This window comes from Lynx canadensis, chromosome E3 (assembly GCF_007474595.2).
Source record: "Lynx canadensis isolate LIC74 chromosome E3, mLynCan4.pri.v2, whole genome shotgun sequence".
In the NCBI taxonomy this organism is placed as follows: Eukaryota; Metazoa; Chordata; class Mammalia; order Carnivora; family Felidae; genus Lynx; species Lynx canadensis.
Window position 1 is genome coordinate 40,544,458 of NC_044318.1, and position 18,197 is coordinate 40,562,654.

General features: G+C 57.9%; 1 protein-coding gene and 1 long non-coding RNA gene across 3 annotated transcripts in view; both read right to left on the reverse strand.

The window, feature by feature from the left end:
* The window catches only part of DNAAF5 (dynein axonemal assembly factor 5), a 40,516-nt gene that overhangs the window by 13,916 nt on the left and 8,403 nt on the right, over positions 1 to 18,197 (reverse strand). For both annotated transcript variants that reach the window (XM_030301578.1, XM_030301577.1), the window contains exons 3-6: positions 14,411 to 14,535; positions 13,910 to 14,028; positions 2,605 to 2,837; positions 1,398 to 1,610 (exon numbers count right to left, since the gene is read on the reverse strand). In XM_030301578.1, coding sequence (XP_030157438.1) covers positions 1,398 to 1,610; positions 2,605 to 2,837; positions 13,910 to 14,028; positions 14,411 to 14,535 — 690 coding nt within the window. The remainder of the gene's footprint in view (positions 1 to 1,397; positions 1,611 to 2,604; positions 2,838 to 13,909; positions 14,029 to 14,410; positions 14,536 to 18,197) is intronic.
* LOC115504548 lies at positions 10,782 to 11,760 on the reverse strand. The gene is made up of 2 exons (XR_003965712.1): positions 11,198 to 11,760; positions 10,782 to 11,097 (listed from the first exon to the last, which is right to left on the reverse strand). It is a non-coding gene; the product is annotated as an uncharacterized LOC115504548 (long non-coding RNA).

Below are 18,197 nucleotides of genomic sequence, written 5' to 3' on the forward strand. Positions count from 1 at the left end.
TGCGTGCTGGACCCTCATCTGATAACCATCCGCGGCGGTGTGTCCGGTACCTCAACTGCTGGGATCTCATCTGATAAACCATCCGTGGGATGCGTGACGGCACCTGATGCAATAACTACCCGTGGCGGTGCGTGACGAGACCTCAATTGATAACCATCCGCGGTGGTACGTCCGGCCCTGACGTCATAACCATCCGCGGCGGTGCGTGCTGAGAGTTCATCTGATAACCATCCACGGCTGTGCATCCAGCCGGCTATAACCATTCGTGGCAGTAATCCGGGACCTGACGTCATAACCATCCGCGCGGCGATGCTGGCTGGACCTAACCTATCTGACAACCATCCGTGGCGGTGCGTTCTGAGGGCCTTATCTGATAACCATCCGCGGGGGGGTGCGTCCGGCCCTGACGTCATAACCATCCGCAGCGGTGCGTGCTAAGAGCTCATCTTATAACCATCCGCGGCGGTGCGTCCGGCCCGGGACCTGACATCCTAACGATCCGGGCGGTGATGCGTGGTTGGGACCATCTGATAACCATCCGCGGCGCAGTGTGCCGAGGGCCTAATCTGATAACCATCTGCGGGGATGCGTGCGGCCCTGACGTCAAAAGCCATCCGCGGCGTGCGTGCCAGGAACCTCACATGATAACCACCCACACGTTGCTTCCGGCCCGACGTAATAATCATCTGCGTGGTGTCTGCCGAGACCTGACGCAACAACCATCTGCGACAGTACATTCGGCCCTGACGTAATACCATCCGCGGCAGGGCGCCCGAGACCTGACGTAATAACTAGCCGCGGCTGTCTGTGCTGGGACTTGACGCAATAACCCCTGAATCGCTGCATCTCCGGTCCTGACATCATAACCATCCGCAGCAGTGCATCCGGGACCTGGACGCAGGAACCATCCGCGGGCGGTGCGTGCTGGGACCTCGTCTGATAACCATCCACGGGATGCGCCCAGCCCTAAGGTCTAACCAACGGCGGCGGTGCGTGCCGGCCCCTCACCGTGATAACGATCCGCAGCGGTGTGTCCGGCCCTGACGTAATAATCTGGGCGGTGTGTTCGAAGGACTGACGCAATAACCATCCGTGGCAGTACATCCGGCCCCTGACGTCATAACCATGCGCAGCACTGCGTCTGGAGCCTGACATAACCATCCGCGGCAGTACATCCGGGACCTGACGCAGAAACCATCCGCGGCGGTGCGTCCTGGCACCTGACACAGTAACCCCCGCCATGGCGGTGCCTCCTGGAACCTGACGTTATAACCATCCGCGGCACTACTTCCGGGACCGGATCTAATACCGTCCGCGGCAAAGCGCGGACAGTGTCCGCAGGGGGCGCTGTCCACCCCTGACGACGCGCTCCCCCCGCCTCCCTTCCTACAACTTACATTTTCAGAGCCTTGACAGATGTGGGGCCGGGCCAGCTCCGTAGCGATGAGCGTCAGGTGCGGCCGGAGGGCTTCCCTAGGGCAGCCTCTGACGATGGACGCAAGGATCAGGAGGCCCGAGGGGGAGGGCGACTTCTTCAGCGCGGGCAGGACCAGCTTCAGAAACACCTCCGGGCTGACGAACGCCCCGACCAGCTCGGCAGATCGGGTGCACTGTGCGAGAAGAAGAGCCGCTGGCGGGCTGCTCCCGGCCCTCCCGCGGCTCCCTGCAGGGCCTCCCGGGCCCTCCCGCGGCTCCCTGCAGGCCTCCCGGCCCTCCCGCGGCTCCCTGCAGGCCTCCAGGCCCAGCACAGACAGGGAGGTCTGTGCCTGGCGTGTGTGCCACAGTTAGTGCCCACCGGGTCCCACACCCCTTGGCTGCTGCCGGTGACCCAAGCTTGCTTCGAACAAACAGCCACTCGCTGGCACCACCGTGCCATGGGTGCCACTGGGCAGTCGGGACAGCGGGCCCTAGGGCATCGGGAGGAGTGAAAAAAGCCGACCTCTAAAGGGCACACTGCACGATCCCATCTACGCAGTATCCCCTGGTGACGGAATGGGACGACCACCAGACTGTCAGGTCACTGTTGCAGGCCCACATACGTCCGAAGTGAGGTCCACGTGGGCTGTGGCTTGGCAAGGTGGGCCAATCAGGACAAGGGAAGTAAACCTGAGGCTCGACTGGCTGCACACGGGGTGGCGCTAACCGCCAGCCGTCACAGGCCAGGCTGCACCCCTGCCTGGCTTTCCCTGCCTGGCTTTCCCTGCAGAGCCCGTGGGCGTGACGGCCATCAGGGCCAGGGAGGCGCCCTCCTGCCCAAGCTAGACTCTCAGGAACAAGCCCGTGGGCGGTGTCCCCCGCTCGCTGGTGGGATCCGTGCGTCCAGAGCCGTCGCCTGCACGTGCTGGGAGCGCAGCTGTGGGGAGCGGCAGGCTGGAGCCTGCTGAAGAGGGACCCTACGTGTCCCCCTCCGCGGGACCAGAAACCAGACATGGGTTGTGCAGGGGCTGTGAGCGAGGGCGCGGCTGCCCAGACCCCAGGGGATCTCAGGCGACGCGAACGTTATCTTGGCCCTCCCGTTTGGTAAAACCCACAGACCCGCGGCCTAACCAGGGCGAAGTTCGCAACCCGTAGCCACAGCTTCCGTGACCGGAAGAGGCAACTCACGCTGCGGACCACGGCCCTGTCGTCGTCGGCACAGGCCCGGTGCAGGGTTCGCAGGACGACCTCCAGGTGCTGCGTGACGTGGTCCTCGGCGTGCAGCAGCAGCACCGCCAGCAGCTGCGCGGCCTTCACCCTGGTCCCCGCCACCCAGTCAGTGACATCATGACAGATGGCGGGAAGGATCTTGGAGAGGTTTCTGAAGACGAGCTCCCGACAGCCCAACCCGGGGCGGTTGTCTGCAGGTGGAAAACACAAACTGCAATTCACAAAGCACGTCTCACGACTCCTAGGGAAGGTCATTCGTCACACGTCCCTTGTTTGAGGTGCGCCTGCAAGTCCCATTTCATCTCGAGATCGTAAAAACGCAGGCTGACTCTGAGGACGGAGATGGATTCGCGTGGCCTCACTTGGCTTAAAAGATTTGTATGGCGACCGAGGTCTAAGTGACACACGACCAAGTGCGCCGCGTGCCTAACCCGATGTGTTCTGGCACACGGATACACCTCCGCACCAGCGCTGCAAGCAGGATGCAGCTACCCGTCGCCCCAAAGCTTCCGGAACCCCTGTGGCGCTCCCGGGCTCCCCACTCCGCTTCCCGTCGCTGCACACGGGCCGTCTCTAAGCAGGACCGTGAGGCTCACACCGGCTTCGCCGGCTCCCGGCCCCCTTCCCCCATCCGTGTGGCCGTGTGCCTTCATCCCTCTGCCTGTCCGTCACCTGCCGGGACCTCGGGCTGCTTCCCGGGCTGGCTGTGGCCAAGAAGGTTGCGTGGACGCAGCGGCCGCTCCCCGGGGGCGGGGACCACGACAATACTCCACCGAACGGGCAGCGGCCTCACCCCTTCCAAAGTGGCCGCGCCGCTTCGCATCCTGCCCCTGGGCGTGTGGGGGGCCAGTGCTCAACGACAGCCACTTAGAGCGGTGTGGAGCCTGCTGTGGTTCCCCGTTGCTTCCTAAGGACGCGGCGCAGCTTCTTCATCTTCCGTGGTGAGGCGCTCTACAAAATCTGCCCACTAAAAAATCTGTTCTTGTATCATCGAGTTCTGAGCGTTGTTTCTGTATTCTGAATGCAGCCCTTCAATCTGCAATTTGCAAATCTTTTCCGTCTGTGGCTGTTGCTTCACTCTGTCAACCACGTCTTCCACGGAGCACAGGTCGTCGTTCTGGTGAAGCCCACTTCCGCCCACGACGCTTCCCCACGACGTGCGAGAGAACGCCCCAGCCCCGCTCACAGAGGTTTACAGGCTTAGGTGCTACATTTAGGTCCAGGATGCAATTCAGGTTAATTTTTGAAAATCACAGGAGGAACGGACCCAAATTCATACCCAATTATGTGCAAATCCAATTCTTCCAGCACCAATGCTGAAAGACCATCCTTTCTCCGCCAAATGGTCGCGGAACCTGTCAAAGATCAGCCGTCCACATGCGTGGGTGTCTACTTGTGGACACGTGACCCCGGCCCTGCCCCCCCCCCCCCCACCTGTGGGTTGGCCCCATGCAGTCTGGAGTTCTGTGCTCTCACTCTGCAGATTGTTCTGGAAAAGGAAGCGTTAGCCTTTCAACTTTGCTCTCCGTTGTCAACGTTCTGGCTGCCCTAGGTCCTCCGTATTTCCATGTGATCTTAGAGTAACTTTGTTAATTTCCACAAAAACAGGTTCAAAGATTCTGATTAGAAGTCTGATCTTAAAAATTTTAAACTCTGTTCTCAAACTATTCCGAAAGTAGAAGAGGAAGGAAAACTTCCAAACTCATTCTGTGAAGCCAGTACCACCGTGATACCACAAAAGAAAGAGAACTATAGGCCAGTATCCCTCATGAACACAGGTGCAAAAGTCCTCAACAGAATATTAGCAAACCGAATCTAACAGTACATTAAAAAACTCACTCACCACAATCAAGTAGGAAGGATTCCCGGGCTGCAAGCATGGTTCAATATTCAAAAATCAATCAACGTGATACATTCCATTAATAAAAGGACAGGTAAGAACCACATGATCATTTCAATAGATGCAGAAAAAACTTTTGACAAAGTACAACATCCATTCGTGATAAAAACCCTCAACAAAGTGGAAGTAGAAGGAACAAACCGCAACATAATAAAGGCCATATATGAAAACCCCAGGGAACATCATACTCCATGGGAAAAAAAACCGAGAGCTTTTCCCTAAGGTCAGGACCTAGACAAGGACGTCCACCCTCACCACTGTTGTTCAGCACGGTACCGGAAGTCCTAGCCTCAGCAATCAGACAACACAAAGGAATAAAAGGTATCCAGATTAGTAAAGAAGAAGTAAAATTTTCACTATTTGCAGATGACATGATACTATATATGGGAAACCGGAAAGACACCACCAAAAAAAACCCCTGCTGGAACTGATACATGAATTCAGTGAAGTTGCAGGATACAAACTCAATGTATAGGAATGTGTTGCGTTTCTATACACCAATAATGAAACAGCAGAAAGAAAAATTAAGAAAACAATCCCATTTACAATTGCACCAAAATACTAAGACACCCAGGAATAAACCTAACCAAGAAGGTAAAAAAAGACCTGTATCTGAAAACTATAAAACATTAACGAAAAAAACTGAAAAGGACACAAGGAAATGCAAAGACATTCCATGCTCATGGATTGAAAGAACAAATATTGTTGAAATGTCCATACTACCCAAACCAATCTACAGAATGAAGATTTTATTAAGTATTCTTGAGACCCAACATAGAGCCCAAACTCACACCTCGAGATCAAGAGTCGCACACTCCACTGACCGAGCCAGCCAGGGGCCCCAGCAATCTACACAGTTAATGCAATCCTATCAAGATACCAACAGTATTTTTCACAGAGCTAGAGCAAACAATCCTAAAATTTGTATGGAACCACAAAAGACCGCGAATAACCAAAGAGCCATCTTGAAAAACCAAAACAAAGCTGGAGGCATCACAATTCTGGACCTCAAGCTGTATTACGAAGCTATAGTGATCACAGCAGTATGGGATTGGCACAAAAACAGACACGCAGATCAATAGAACGGAAGAGAGAACCCAGAAATGAACCCACGATTATACGGTCGATTAATCCTCGACGAAGCAGAAGAAAATATCCAGTATGAAAAAGACGCTTCAACAAATGGTGCTGGGGAAACTGGACCACTTTCTTACACTATGCATAAAAATAAACTCAAAATGGATTAAAGACCTAAAAATCCTACAGTAGAACACAGGCACACAGGCAGTAACTTCTTTGACATTGGCTGTCCGTAGCAACTTTTTCCTAGATATGTCTCCTGAGTCCATGGAAATCAATAAACTACTGAGACTATATCAAAATAAAAAGCTTCTAAACGGTGAAGGAAACAATCAACAAAACTAAAAGGCAGCCTATGGAATGGGGGAAGATATTTGCAAATGACATATCTGATAAAGGGTTAATATCCAAAACATATAAAAAAAAAAACCATATCCAACTCAACACCTAAAAACCAAACAATCCAATTAAAAAAGGGGCAGAAGACATGAACAGGCACTTCTCCAAGGACGACATCCAGATGCCAACAGACTCGTGAGAAAGTGCTCGTCATCACTGATCATCAGGGAAATTACACATCAAAACTACAACGAGGTACCACCTCACAGAACAGCTAAAATGAACAACACAAGAAACAGCCAGTGTTGGCGAGGATAGAGAAAGGGGAACTCTCACGCACTGTTGGTGGGAATGCAAACTGGGGCAGCCACTCTGGAAGACACTACGGAGGTTCCTCAAAAATTAAAAATAGAACTTACTCTACGATTCAGTAATTGCACAAGAACACTAATTCAAAGGGGCACATGCCCCCCCACGTTATGGCAGCGCAATCAACAACGGCCAAGCTGTAAAGCAGCCCCAGTGTCCACCGACTGATGAACGGACACAGAAGATGTGGCGTCTGTGCAATGGAGTATTATTCAGCCATAAAAAAGAGTGAGATCTTGCCCTTTGCAACCACACGGATAGATCTAGGGAGTATTATGCTAAGAAGGTGAGTCGGTCAGAAAAAGACAAATACCAGATGACTTCACTCATGTGGAATTTAAGAAAACAAAACAAAAAAATGAACAAAGGCAAAAAGAGAGAGAGCGAGAGCGAGAGAGGCAAACTATGAAACAGACTCCTAACTAGAGAACACACGGCTGGTCACCGGGGGGTGGGGGGGGGGGGTGGGGGGGTGGGGATGGGGAACAGGCGACGGGGAAAAGGACACAGCTGTGATGGGCAGCAGGTGGTGTGTGCAGCGTGAATCACTACTCTGTACGCCTGAGAACGTTACGCTGCACGGTAACTAACCGCAATTCAAACGAAAACTTCACGAAAATTCAAAACTCTAAAGGCAGAAAGGAAACTGAGATCAAAGTGCAAAGGCTGTGTTTTGGAGAAGCAACAGTATGCGCCGTGAGGCCCCATTTCCAGGTCTTCCCGGGTACTTTTCTGTGCTCGTGCTGTATTAGGAAATTAGTTCCACGTGACTCCTTGTTGGCTGTTGAAATGAGCCTGCTGTAATTTTGCCAACAACAAATAAACGAGAAATACCTTTCTTCCTAATGATGCATCCAGTGTGGGAAGCCTGTCAGATGAGGGGACATGAAGCAGGGTGGCAGGTGACAAGGGGCCACGAGGCATTTTCGCAGAAACACGGGGCCTCACTACATCTGTGTTCTGAAGCCTACCTTCCTGTGCTGGTTAATGGAGCAGAAATGACCATACTCTTCCGGACCAGGGGTCCAGGAGCCACATGTGGTGTGCTGCCTCTTTCTTCAAATTGAGTGACAGCGGGGGACGCGGCTGCGCCTGCTCATTTACTATTGTCTAGGGCCGCTGTGACATCACCACAGCGAGTGGACCAGCTGTGGCACACACGTGGCCTCCCAAGCCTGATCTACCGACCGTACGGTCTTTCACAGAAAGAGTTGGCTGAACCCCATTCCAGACTCTAGAATGGCAATTTCCAGCCTGGTAGCTGCTAACCAACATGGCTGTTTGAAGTTTGTTAGGCTTAAATGAATTAAAATCCAGTTTCTCGGTCCCCGGAGAACATTTCAAGTGCTCAGTAGCCGCCCACAGCTGGCGGCCGCTGTCCCGGACGGCAGAGAACACCCCGTCTCGGTACAGTCCTCGTGCTCAGTGCTGCACTGGAAGACGCGAGGAGAACCCAGGCTGTGGTCTCAAGCAGCAGATGGAACAGAGCACCGTCATCTACGGACTGATCCTTGGTGACCTCGGTGTCCTCGATTTGCAAAACGAAACAGCCAATCGAGTAGCTGGGGAGAATGAACTAGGCGGCCCGGGGGGATGGCCAGGGACACGAAATGCACCAGGGCACACGCCTCTGTGCCTGGCTGTTCCCGGCGCTCTGGGACACACGCTCTCCCCACGGCACATGCAGGGCCGCTCTGGACACGCAGGTCTTCGTGGTGTGCTGTGTGCTCTCCAGCCCCAGGGCCATGGGCGGCTCCCGTCCGGTGGCTCTGCGAGCACCTGTGGGTGCAGGCATTCTAATCCCGGGAGAGCCTCTGGGTCTGGGGGCACAGGTGGTGTGTCCTTTCCTTACATTTAGGTCCAGGCTGTGCTTAGACAGAGACAGGGATACAGTGAGGCACATTCAAACAGCTGGCACCTAGAAGTTTCCATAGCTGTTATCTCCAAAACGATCACTTTGGCGGAAGTAAACCCTCCCACTCCCTCTGGGTGTGTGCATCCCCGTGTGGCCTCCTGGAGAATATATAAACGAAGTAAACAGGATGTGAGGGAGAAACGGGCCTGGGCGAGTGGCAGCCTGTGGCCGGGGCGGCCCCGGACCTGGCTCTACCCTCAGAGCGCCCACGTCCCAGATGTTCAACTCAGACCCGACCCCAAACTACAGCCCCTCCAGCAGTCCGCCGTCAGGGTGCTGGGCCTCCCCGGCACCTGCGTCCTCGGGTGCCGCGGCTCCAGAGTCCCATCACGCGAGGGCCATCCCCGGAGACCGAGCCCTGAGCGGGGCAAGAGGCCGTCGAGCCACCATCTTCTGGACCGTGGGGCGGGAGCCCCCAGTACATGCTCACTGGACCCACCGACAGCCTGCTAACCCTGACACGCCTTGCGGGCTTCGCGGCGCTGCCGAGCTGTGGTCTACCTGCCTTGGAAGCTACTCGCGGCCCTGTGCTCGGAGGGGCTCCCCCCAGTGGTACCCCCGCCCACAGAGCCCCGTGCTGCTGGCCGCCAGCCCCTCCCCTGCCCCGAGTCGGCTTTCCCCGCCTACCCTTCCACCTTTTCTAGAGGGCCCATGTGACCGAGCCTGTTCACTAAACACGACGTTTCTGAGTCATTCATGTCGTAGCACACGTCAGAACACTCCTCTTCGTGGCCAGGTGCTGCTCCACAGTGGCAGCAGACACGACTTGTGGACACGGGAACCAGCTGGTGGACCCTGGGTGCTCCCACTTTGGGGCTGTTCTAAACGATGCTGCTGTGAACACGCACGTCCGTGTCTTGTCGAGCATCCTCCTGGGCTGGGACGGTGGGGTCACGTGATCGCGTGGGAAGTGCAGGTTCATCTGGGTTGGGACAGCGGGGTCACATGGCAACTGCGTGTTTAGCACTTGAAGACGCTCCCAAACTTTTCCAAAGCAGCGGCACCACTTTTCGCCTTCGCACCGGCACCGCGTGAGGCTTCTCTTTCCCCACGTCGCGATTACTGTTGACTTAGGAAACCACGCGAGCGAGGTCAGCGTTCCTGTTTGTCCTGGAATCCGGGGAAGCGCCCCGAGGCCTGAGTGATCGACTCGTGCCCAGAGTCCAGACTGCAGCTCAGCCGCTATCTTATCTTGTCCCTGAAAAGTCCCGGGCACGCAGAGGCAGCTCAGGCGGACAGAGGGCGGCCGGCGTGCTGGCTCGGCCCCACAGAACCAGCCGCCGTTACCAGCCTTGCTCGACCTTACAGCAAGCAGGCCAGACAGAGGCTCGTACAGCCTATTTGTTTTCATAATTGAAACAGAATTAACCGACGGCCACAGACAATTGCTTCACCTCGCTAGAAACCAAACGTGAAGGTCAGGAGTAACACGGCAACCTCGTGTCGCCTCCGGGGGCGACACCGTAAAGGTGGGCTGCGAAGGAGGGTCAGAGCCAGCGGGGTGTCAAGTCTGTGCGCACGGGAGGCAGACAGGCTCTGGGAGTGGTGACCTCTGGGTCTGAGGTCAAAGTTCAAATCCTGGCTCAAAGCGCAGGTGTTCTGTCTTCCCTGTAGGTGTCCTTGATTCATCCCGAGGTCGTTTTTCCCACCAGCTGACCTGGGGCTTTATCATCGGGCTGGGTGGGTGCCCGGGGGCTGCCGGGCCTGTGGGTGATGCCCCTGGTGCAGACGCAGCAGCCGAGACCCATCCTGGGGGAGGGAGGGGCGCGGTTTGCAAATGGGCAGAGCGCCCCCCACCGTGCTGGAGTTTTAACTCAAGGAGGGGTCGACGCAAAGCCTTGACTAAGCTGGGCCAGAAGCACGCAGAACGTTATTTCGGCTTAGTTTTTGCACCATCAGGCAAAGCGCAATTTAATTGTGGGCAGAAAAACAGCTCAGCGGCTTTTTAAAGCGCGTATCTAAGTGTGCCGCCAGGTCTGCCCTGAGCGCGTGTGGGTTTATGAGGCACCACAAACAGGCAGGGTGACACTCGGGCTTCTGCACGAGGTTCCCGTGGACGCGGCTCAGAGTCGACCAGAGACCGCCCCTCCTCAAGAAGTGCAGGGGGCGGCGGTCAGCGGGAAGGCTGGGGAGGGTCACCAAGGACACACACCCGTGTCCTAAGCCCCAACCTGGCTCAGGCGGGTGCCGGTCCTGACTCCCTGCCCGTGGACCAGCCGCTCCCTGCTTTGGGCCTGGGCACCTCACCTCCGATAAGGAGAAAACCATGTTCGCCCAGCCTTCTGAGCAGTGGGACCCCGCCCGTGTCCCGGAGCCCCTGCTCCCCAGCACCCAAGGCTCCAAGTGGCTGTGCTGTGCGCCACGGACCCTCGCTTGGTTGCACACGGTGCAAACCCGCCCCCGCCCCCCATGCCCGCCCATCTCTCCTCCACACAATGTGACTTTCCTGACCACTGCCACCTCTCCAGATACCTGGACGAAACAGGCAAGCAGAGCAGGTCTGAGCTCTGCAAAGAACACGAAAACCCTGAAGGGCGTCACCGTGAAAGCGCTCACGTTACGACGGTGTTTATTCAAACGGAACTCTACTTATTTCTAAGCTGGGGAAAAACCAACTCTGTTCTCTCTTGCGTCAAAAGGTCTGGCAAGCCGGTCACTGTCACGAGGAAATGCTTTCCTCTTCGCTCAAGCGGCACCAAGGACAGCAGTGTTCACAGGAGGAAAATTTCCGGGAGAAGGGACTCCGGAACCCACGGTTCGAGGGCGCGACGGATGGGCATGTCCTCTGCAAGCACGAACCTGCACTTCTTGGTTCAGCGAGCGGCTGACTCCGGGACGTAGCTGGGTTCTAAAAGTGGAGATTTATTTCTGTGCTGCAACAGGACACTTGCGTTTGTCAAGCTAATGGCAAACCGTGTGGTGACGAGGACGGCCCATGCTACGCGCACCTGGTCCGAACCCCGATGTGACAGGACGCAGGTCCCTCGGCAGTGAGCCGTGCACCTCCTCAAATCCGTCCGTCCACTCACGGAAGCACGGTGTCAGGGACAGCGAGAGGCCCGTGAGCAGGAGGGGGTCTCCTTCTGCGAGTCAGAGTGAGCGGAGCAGGCCCCGCCAGGGCCACCGGCCACGGGCAAGCTGGGGACTCCAAAGGCAGTCCGGCCAGAGAGAAGGGGCGCAGGACACAGAGCCGACAGAGGCCCATGCCCAGAACGCGTGAGGAATCCTCACAACTCGACAGTAAGACAACAAACAACCCAATTTAACCCGGACGACAGATCTGGGCACTCGACCCAAGAAGACGCGTGGATGAGCACGGGGCGTGAGTGCACGACAGATGCTGAAGTCAGATTAGAGCCACGACACGCCCGTGAGGACGGCCGAACAGCAGACCCAATGCCACGGCGTGTGCTGACCAGGACCAACAGCGACCTGCCCCCTGCAGGTGGGACGCAGACACACAGCTGAGAGACAGAGAAACAGAGAAACAGAGACAGAGAGAGAGAGAAGACACAGAGAGACACCCAGAGACAGAGAGACACGGAGACAGAGAGAGAGAGAAAAAGAGACTGAAACAGAGAGAGAGAGAGAGAGAGAGAGAGACAGACTGAGAGAGATAGAGACACGGAGACAGAGACAGAAAGAGACTGAGAGAGACACAGAGAGATTGAGAGACAGAGACACAGAGAAACAGAGACAGAGAAGAGAGAGACACAGAGACAGAGACACAGAGACACAAAGACTGAGAGACAGAGACACAGAGAAACAGAGACACAGAGAGACAAAGAGAGACTGAGACAGACACAGAAAGATAGAGACACACAGACACAGACTGAGAGACAGAAAGAGAGCGAGAGACAGACAGAGAGACAGGGAGAATGGCAGCACCCACTCCCTGGGGCTTAACCGAGAGAGAACATAGTTCATGCAGAGACCCGGACGCAGGTGCTCAGACAGGCCTTAATCGAAATCACCCAAACCCAGAAATGACCTAAACATCCTGGCTCCAGCGGTAGGTAAACTGAGGCATGTCCACAGAAGGAGATGCTCCCCGAGGCAGGAAGGTAGGCCCCCACCCTAGGGAGCCTTCTGTGGGAAGGGCGAACGTGCAAACGGAAATGATCTCACGGCTGTGTCACGAGTCGAGGGGAGGCAGGCGGCAGGGCCTGGGGTGGCTCGTGAAATCTGATGTATGAAATGGTGTAAAAAAAAAGAAAAAAAAATCTTAAAACTTAGATTTGAAAGTCTAATTACAAAAAAGTAATTTTAGGAGAAAAATGCTAGCAATCTAACAAAATCTAGTGCCCATACCGCTAACCACGATTGGAATTTGTCCCAAACTCGTTCCGGTGGGACTGAAGCAAGCCTCTGGGAGGTGGCTGTCTCGGAGCCTGAGAGCCACCAGCCTGCGTGCCCCTGAGCCCTGCGTGACCCGGGAGATGACCCAGCACTGCGCCCACACCGGACAAAATGTCCCTGCAGCGGGAGGACGGCCCCGCGTGCACGCGGGTAGCCGGGGGAGGGGGGGCAGGGCGACAGGCTGACCACTCCTGGGCGGAGACCCATGTGACACGTGGGGAGCTGTCAGCCAAGAACCTCAGGTTTGCCCAGGGCCGGGGAGGGAGGCGTCCCGACCTCACGTCCCAGGGCGGTCGTCATTTCCCGTCCGCGGTGAGAAGCCGGCCGGGACGGCCCGTCGGCAAGCGGAGTGTGGTCTCCCGCCGGGCCAAGTGGCGAGATGCTGCCTCCGGGCAGCGGAGGGCAGGAAGGCCCCTTCGGAGCTCGGCTTCCTTCACAGGCGACGAGGGCGCGTTTAAAAATAAAATCACAGCGAGCTTTACGTCGAAGGTCCAAACTTTAAAAAGACGCCGCGCGGTCAAGCTTTACTGAGGCAGAAAAACCCCGCCAGCCGCTGAAGCTGGCCCTTTCTACAACCTGTGTGATCCCCCCTGTACCAGCTGAGCACACACCGGAAGGGGTCACGGGGCTGGGAGCCTGGGGGGCCGCTCCCAAGCCGGCCTCGGAGCCCCCGTCACGGCAGGCACAAAGCGCAAGCACCTGTGTCCGCGCGGCCCCCACGCCGCGGGCTCCTCGTGGCCGCCATCGACCGACCGCGCGTCTTGACCACCGTGGCCCTCGCCAGCGTTGTGTTTGAAGGAGACGCGCTGCAGACAGACCGCAGCAGGAAAGGCTGCGTCCCCGGCGGAAAGTGCTGCTCGGCACGTGGGTCCGTGGGGCAGGGAGGAGGGATGGCTCCGGGGATGGCTCCGCCCGGCCTGGCTCGCGTGCCCGGGACGCGCCGACGACGACACATGCGTGCTCGCGGTGTGGCAGGGAACCGCCGGGAGGCTGTGGGGGCGCCTCTGTTCTGAGCGCGCCCCTGGCCCGGGCCCTGCTCCTCCCCTGTAACTGCATTTTGGGTGCAGTTCACAGGTCCTCTTGTAAAGTGGCAGCACCGCCTGCTTCCACGATTCCCGCCACGGCCAGCAGCCGCCGCCCACGGCTTCGCGGCCTGACGTATCCCCAACACCCGCGGCGGGCCCAGAGGGGAAGGCCCCAGGGAGGTGTCCTGGGCCGGGTCTCCGGCACGCTCTACTGTGCGGGCCCGCGCCCCAGCCCCGCCACAGAACCCCTCGCCCGCCCGGGCGGCCCACACTCACCTGGCGAGGGGTGGTGGGCTGGAGGGGGCGAGGCGAAGTCCAGCTTATCTTTGAGGTCGTCTTCGTTCTCCCTCTGCCACTGCAGGCCCACCTTCTCCCAGAGGCTGGCGGCTGCAAGCCTGTGGGACAACACGCGCGTCAGGCAGGCGTGCGGAAGGCCGGAGCCACGTCCGCCCCCGGGGGCGCTGGGAACTCCGAGGGCTTCTGACGGCTCTGCTCACGGTGCTAAACCCAGATGGACTCCTTGACGTGCCTGAAGCACCGGGACCTCTCGACTATTTAAAAGCCGCAGACGCGTCCCGTGGGACACACGATCCCACAGCAAGCAGGACCGAGGGGACGAGGCGGGCTCCAGGAGGGACTCCGCAGCAGACACAGCACCGCTGCTGTAAGTGACAACTTCGGAGGGGCCCCTGACGGTCCCGGAAACACGGGCACCCGCACCCGGCCGGCCCAGGCCTCGCCCAGAGCGGCGGCCACCAGCATGAGCTCCGTACTTACGCGATCTCAGGGATGTCGTCCTCGAGGTTGCTAAGCAACAGCGGGATCAGCTTGTGGAAGAAGGAGTAGCGGTCCCGCAGGTCCAGCAGCCAGCCCCCCACCACACAAGTCACCGCCTGCCGCACCTGCACGCGAAGGAAGTGGGGGGGGGGGGAGGGCTTCAGCCGGCCACAGGACGTGCAGAGGGAACCCGCCACGCAGACCCTGCAGCGAGCTCGGGTGCTGCCATCCTGGCCCGACGCCCGCCTGGGGTCCCAGAGCGGCTCTGCCGTCCACACCGCGGGCTGGCGGAGGAAACGCCAGGACCGCCCCATCTCGTGGGCGTGAGCCCGCGTCTCCCGGGCTCTGGCCTGGTCCTCTGCTGGCTGCAGCAGGTCCCACGGGTCTCGCCGGCAGGGCCTTCGGTGTGGGAACCCCCCGGGGCTGGGCGCTGTCTCACCGCGGGTGTTCAAATGGGCCGTGGGCGAGCCCCCGCGAAACGTCAGCCTGCAGAGGCCACACCGCCGAGGCCTCAGGCCCCGGAGCGCGAGGGCCTCCTGAGGAGGCCAACAGGGGGCCCCTGGTTCTGGCCGCGTGCCAAGGCGGCCTGCAGGCCTCTGCCCACTTTGCCCGCCACAGGGAAGAAACGAGGTGCCTGAGGCCCAGCTCCCTCAGAACAGAACCTGGGGCGGGGACTCAGCCAGCCTGGCGTCGTGGGAGGAGAGTGGGATGGGCTGAGCCCCAGCCTGCGCCCGATCCTGGGGAGCGCGGGAGCGCCACCGCCCCCCTCCGAGGGCTGTGTTACCCCGGGCAGGCGGCCAGGGTACGTGCCCACCGCTGGGTGGGGCTGTGCTTGCAGGGTCCCCCGGTGGGTGTGCCGTAGCAGTGACGCCCCCGCCGCTCACAGGTCGGGGGACCAGCGCGGGCAGCCCACGCTCACGTCTAGGCACCTGCACCGGGAGTGGGCCCTGCGGCCGCCGACCTCCCTGAAGCTCACTCTCCCTTCTCTAAAATGGGAGGACAGGACGCTGGCTCCCGGCCAGGGCTCCCGGCCAGGGAGGAAGGCACCTGGGGCGGGGCTTGACGCACAGGAAGGCCAGGCGCCTGGCTCTCTAACCCCAGCGGCCCGTGCGTGTAAACAGGGCCGACCAAGGGAGGGGCGGTTGGGGCTCCGCGCTACTGTTGAGCTTCTCGTGAAATTATTAACAGTCAAAACTGCAGCTAAGGATCCCGGAGAATCTGAGACGTTCTCCCAACGACCAGAGGCCCCGGTACCTACAAACGGACACCCACAGCCGCCCACGCCGACTGTGCCGCCGAGGACAGAAGTGGCATAGAGCAATCTTTCCGTGAGGTCCTCCTGCGTGACCCCGGGGCCCCGAGGGACTCCTGAGGAATCAGCGTGCCTCAGGGCAAAAGCACGAGCAGCAGGCGAGACCCCCGAAGCTCAGCCAACGCCTTGAGCTGGTGGCGCCCGAGAGCCTGTCTGACGAGGGCCTACCTGCCACCCTGCTGGGTGCCCGAACACGGGGAGCGACTGGGGCCTCTGCAGGATGGCAGGCGCTCGGGACCACCAGACTCCAGGGGGCCGGCCCCTGCAGCGAAGGCGTGTCCCGGCCGCTGGGGGTCAGGGACCTGCCGGGACCCTCCGGAGACCGTCCGGCTGCGCTCTCCCGACAGTCACTGCAATGTCCCCCAAGATCCAGGCATTTTGCAGGTTGGAGACTTCAGGTGTCTCCCCTCGTGAGCTGGGAGAGCCCGAGGGCCGGCCTCCCCCAGCCTCAAGCTGGTGTCGCCAGAAACCTGCCGATCCCCATCATCACGAGACAAATTACCCCTTTCGGCTCAGGAAAACGGCACTGAGCAGAGTTGCCAAGTAACAGTTTGACTAAGCAGGAAATCTTTCAACTAAAGGAGAAAAAGCAGAATGAACCGAGAGTTCTTCCTCTCCGAGTCAGGCTGCAGACTGGGGAGTGGGGCTGGGCCAGAGAGACCGGGCACCAACAGCCAAGGGGGAAGAGCCGTGTACTTAACACAGCACGTGAACACGGAAGAGAACATCCCACTCTCCTTTAACTGGAGCGTCTCAGGGACCCAGTGAACCGCCCGGCTCTTATAAGGAGCCCGTTTATTTCCGTACCCTGTTCTCAGCAGAGGCTAATAAGGCCGACTCCTCAGCAGACTGGCACTCGTCATCCCACCAGACTCGAAAGCAGTTGGAGGAAGTCACCTTTCCCTGGAGCTTGAGCAGTTCACGCTTGGGGGCTGGGGGTCTTTCTGTCCAGGGCCTGAGTGTAATTAACCGTCTCACGCGAAATCGTTCTGCAGCACATCACGGCCCGTGCTCACCAAATGCCTTGAATTTTACGCATCTTACGTCATTTCAAGTAAGCCCCATCTTTATAATAAAAAATTTTTTTAAATTAAAAAAAAATTTTTTTTTAACCTTTTTATTTATTTTTGAGACAGGGAGAGACAGAGCATGAACGGGGGAGGGTCAGAGAGAGGGAGACACAGAATCTGAAGCAGGCTCCAGGCTCTGAGCTGTCAGCACAGAGCCCGACGCAAGGCTCTAACTCACGGACCGCGAGATCATGACCTGAGCCGAAGTCGGACGTTTAACCAACTGAGCCACCCAGGTGCCCCAATAAAAAACGTTTTTGGGGCGCCTGGGTGGCGCAGTCGGTTAAGCGTCCGACTTCAGCCAGGTCACGATCTCGCGGTCCAGGAGTTCGAGCCCCGCGTCAGGCTCTGGGCTGATGGCTCAGAGCCTGGAGCCTGTTTCCGATTCTGTGTCTCCCTCTCTCTCTCCCCTCCCCCGTTCATGCTCTGTCTCTCTCTGTCCCAAAAATAAATAAACGTTGAAAGAAAATTAAAAAAAAAAAAAAAACGTTTTTAATAGTATCAACACAATAATATATTTTGTTATTTTATTTAAAAAATTTTTCAGTAGGCTCCACACCTAGCACAGAGCCCAACGAGGGGCTCAAATTCACGACCCTGAGGTCAAGACCTGAGCTGAGATCCAGAGTCAGATGCTTAACCAACCGAGCCACCCAGGCGCCCCTCAACACAATATTTTAATAACACAGCAAATTCTGTTTCAAGTATACAGTATTTAAATTCAGTTAAAAAAATTAGCAGAAAGGGTTTCAACTAAACCTGTAACATTTTTAGTTCTTAATCCTGAAAAAGGTTCAACATAATATTTCCTAAGTATGCATTAGACCTGAATAGCCGCTGCATCTGTTGCCAGTTTTCCTTCATTTTAACGTCAGGGGCAGGAGGCGGGAAGCAGACGGGGAAGGCGGGAAGATCACGAGGCGGGAGGCGGAAGGTCACGAGGCGGGAAGCAGAGGGGGAAGGCGGGAAGGTCACGAGATGGGAGGGGGAAGGCAGGAAGGTCACGAGGCGGGAGGCGGAAGGGGAAGGCGGGGAGGTCACGAGGCGGAAAGTCACCAGGCGAGAGAAGGAGGGGAAGGCGGGAAGGTCATGAAGCGGGAGGGGGAAGGAGGGAAGGTCACAAAGCGGGAGGTGGAGGAGGAAGGCGGGAATTCCCGGTCATGAGGCGGGAGGGGGAAGGCGGGAAGGTCACCAGGCGGGAAGGTCAGGAGGCAGGAAGGGGAAGGCGGGAAGGTCATGAGGTGGGAGGCGGAGGGGGAAGGCGGGAAGGTCACCAGGCGGGAAGGTCAGGAGGCGGGAGGGGGAAGGAGGGAAGGTCACAAAGCGGGAGGTGGAGGAGGAAGGCGGGAATTCCCGGTCATGAGGCGGGAGGGGGAAGGCAGGAAGGTCACCAGGCGGGAAGGTC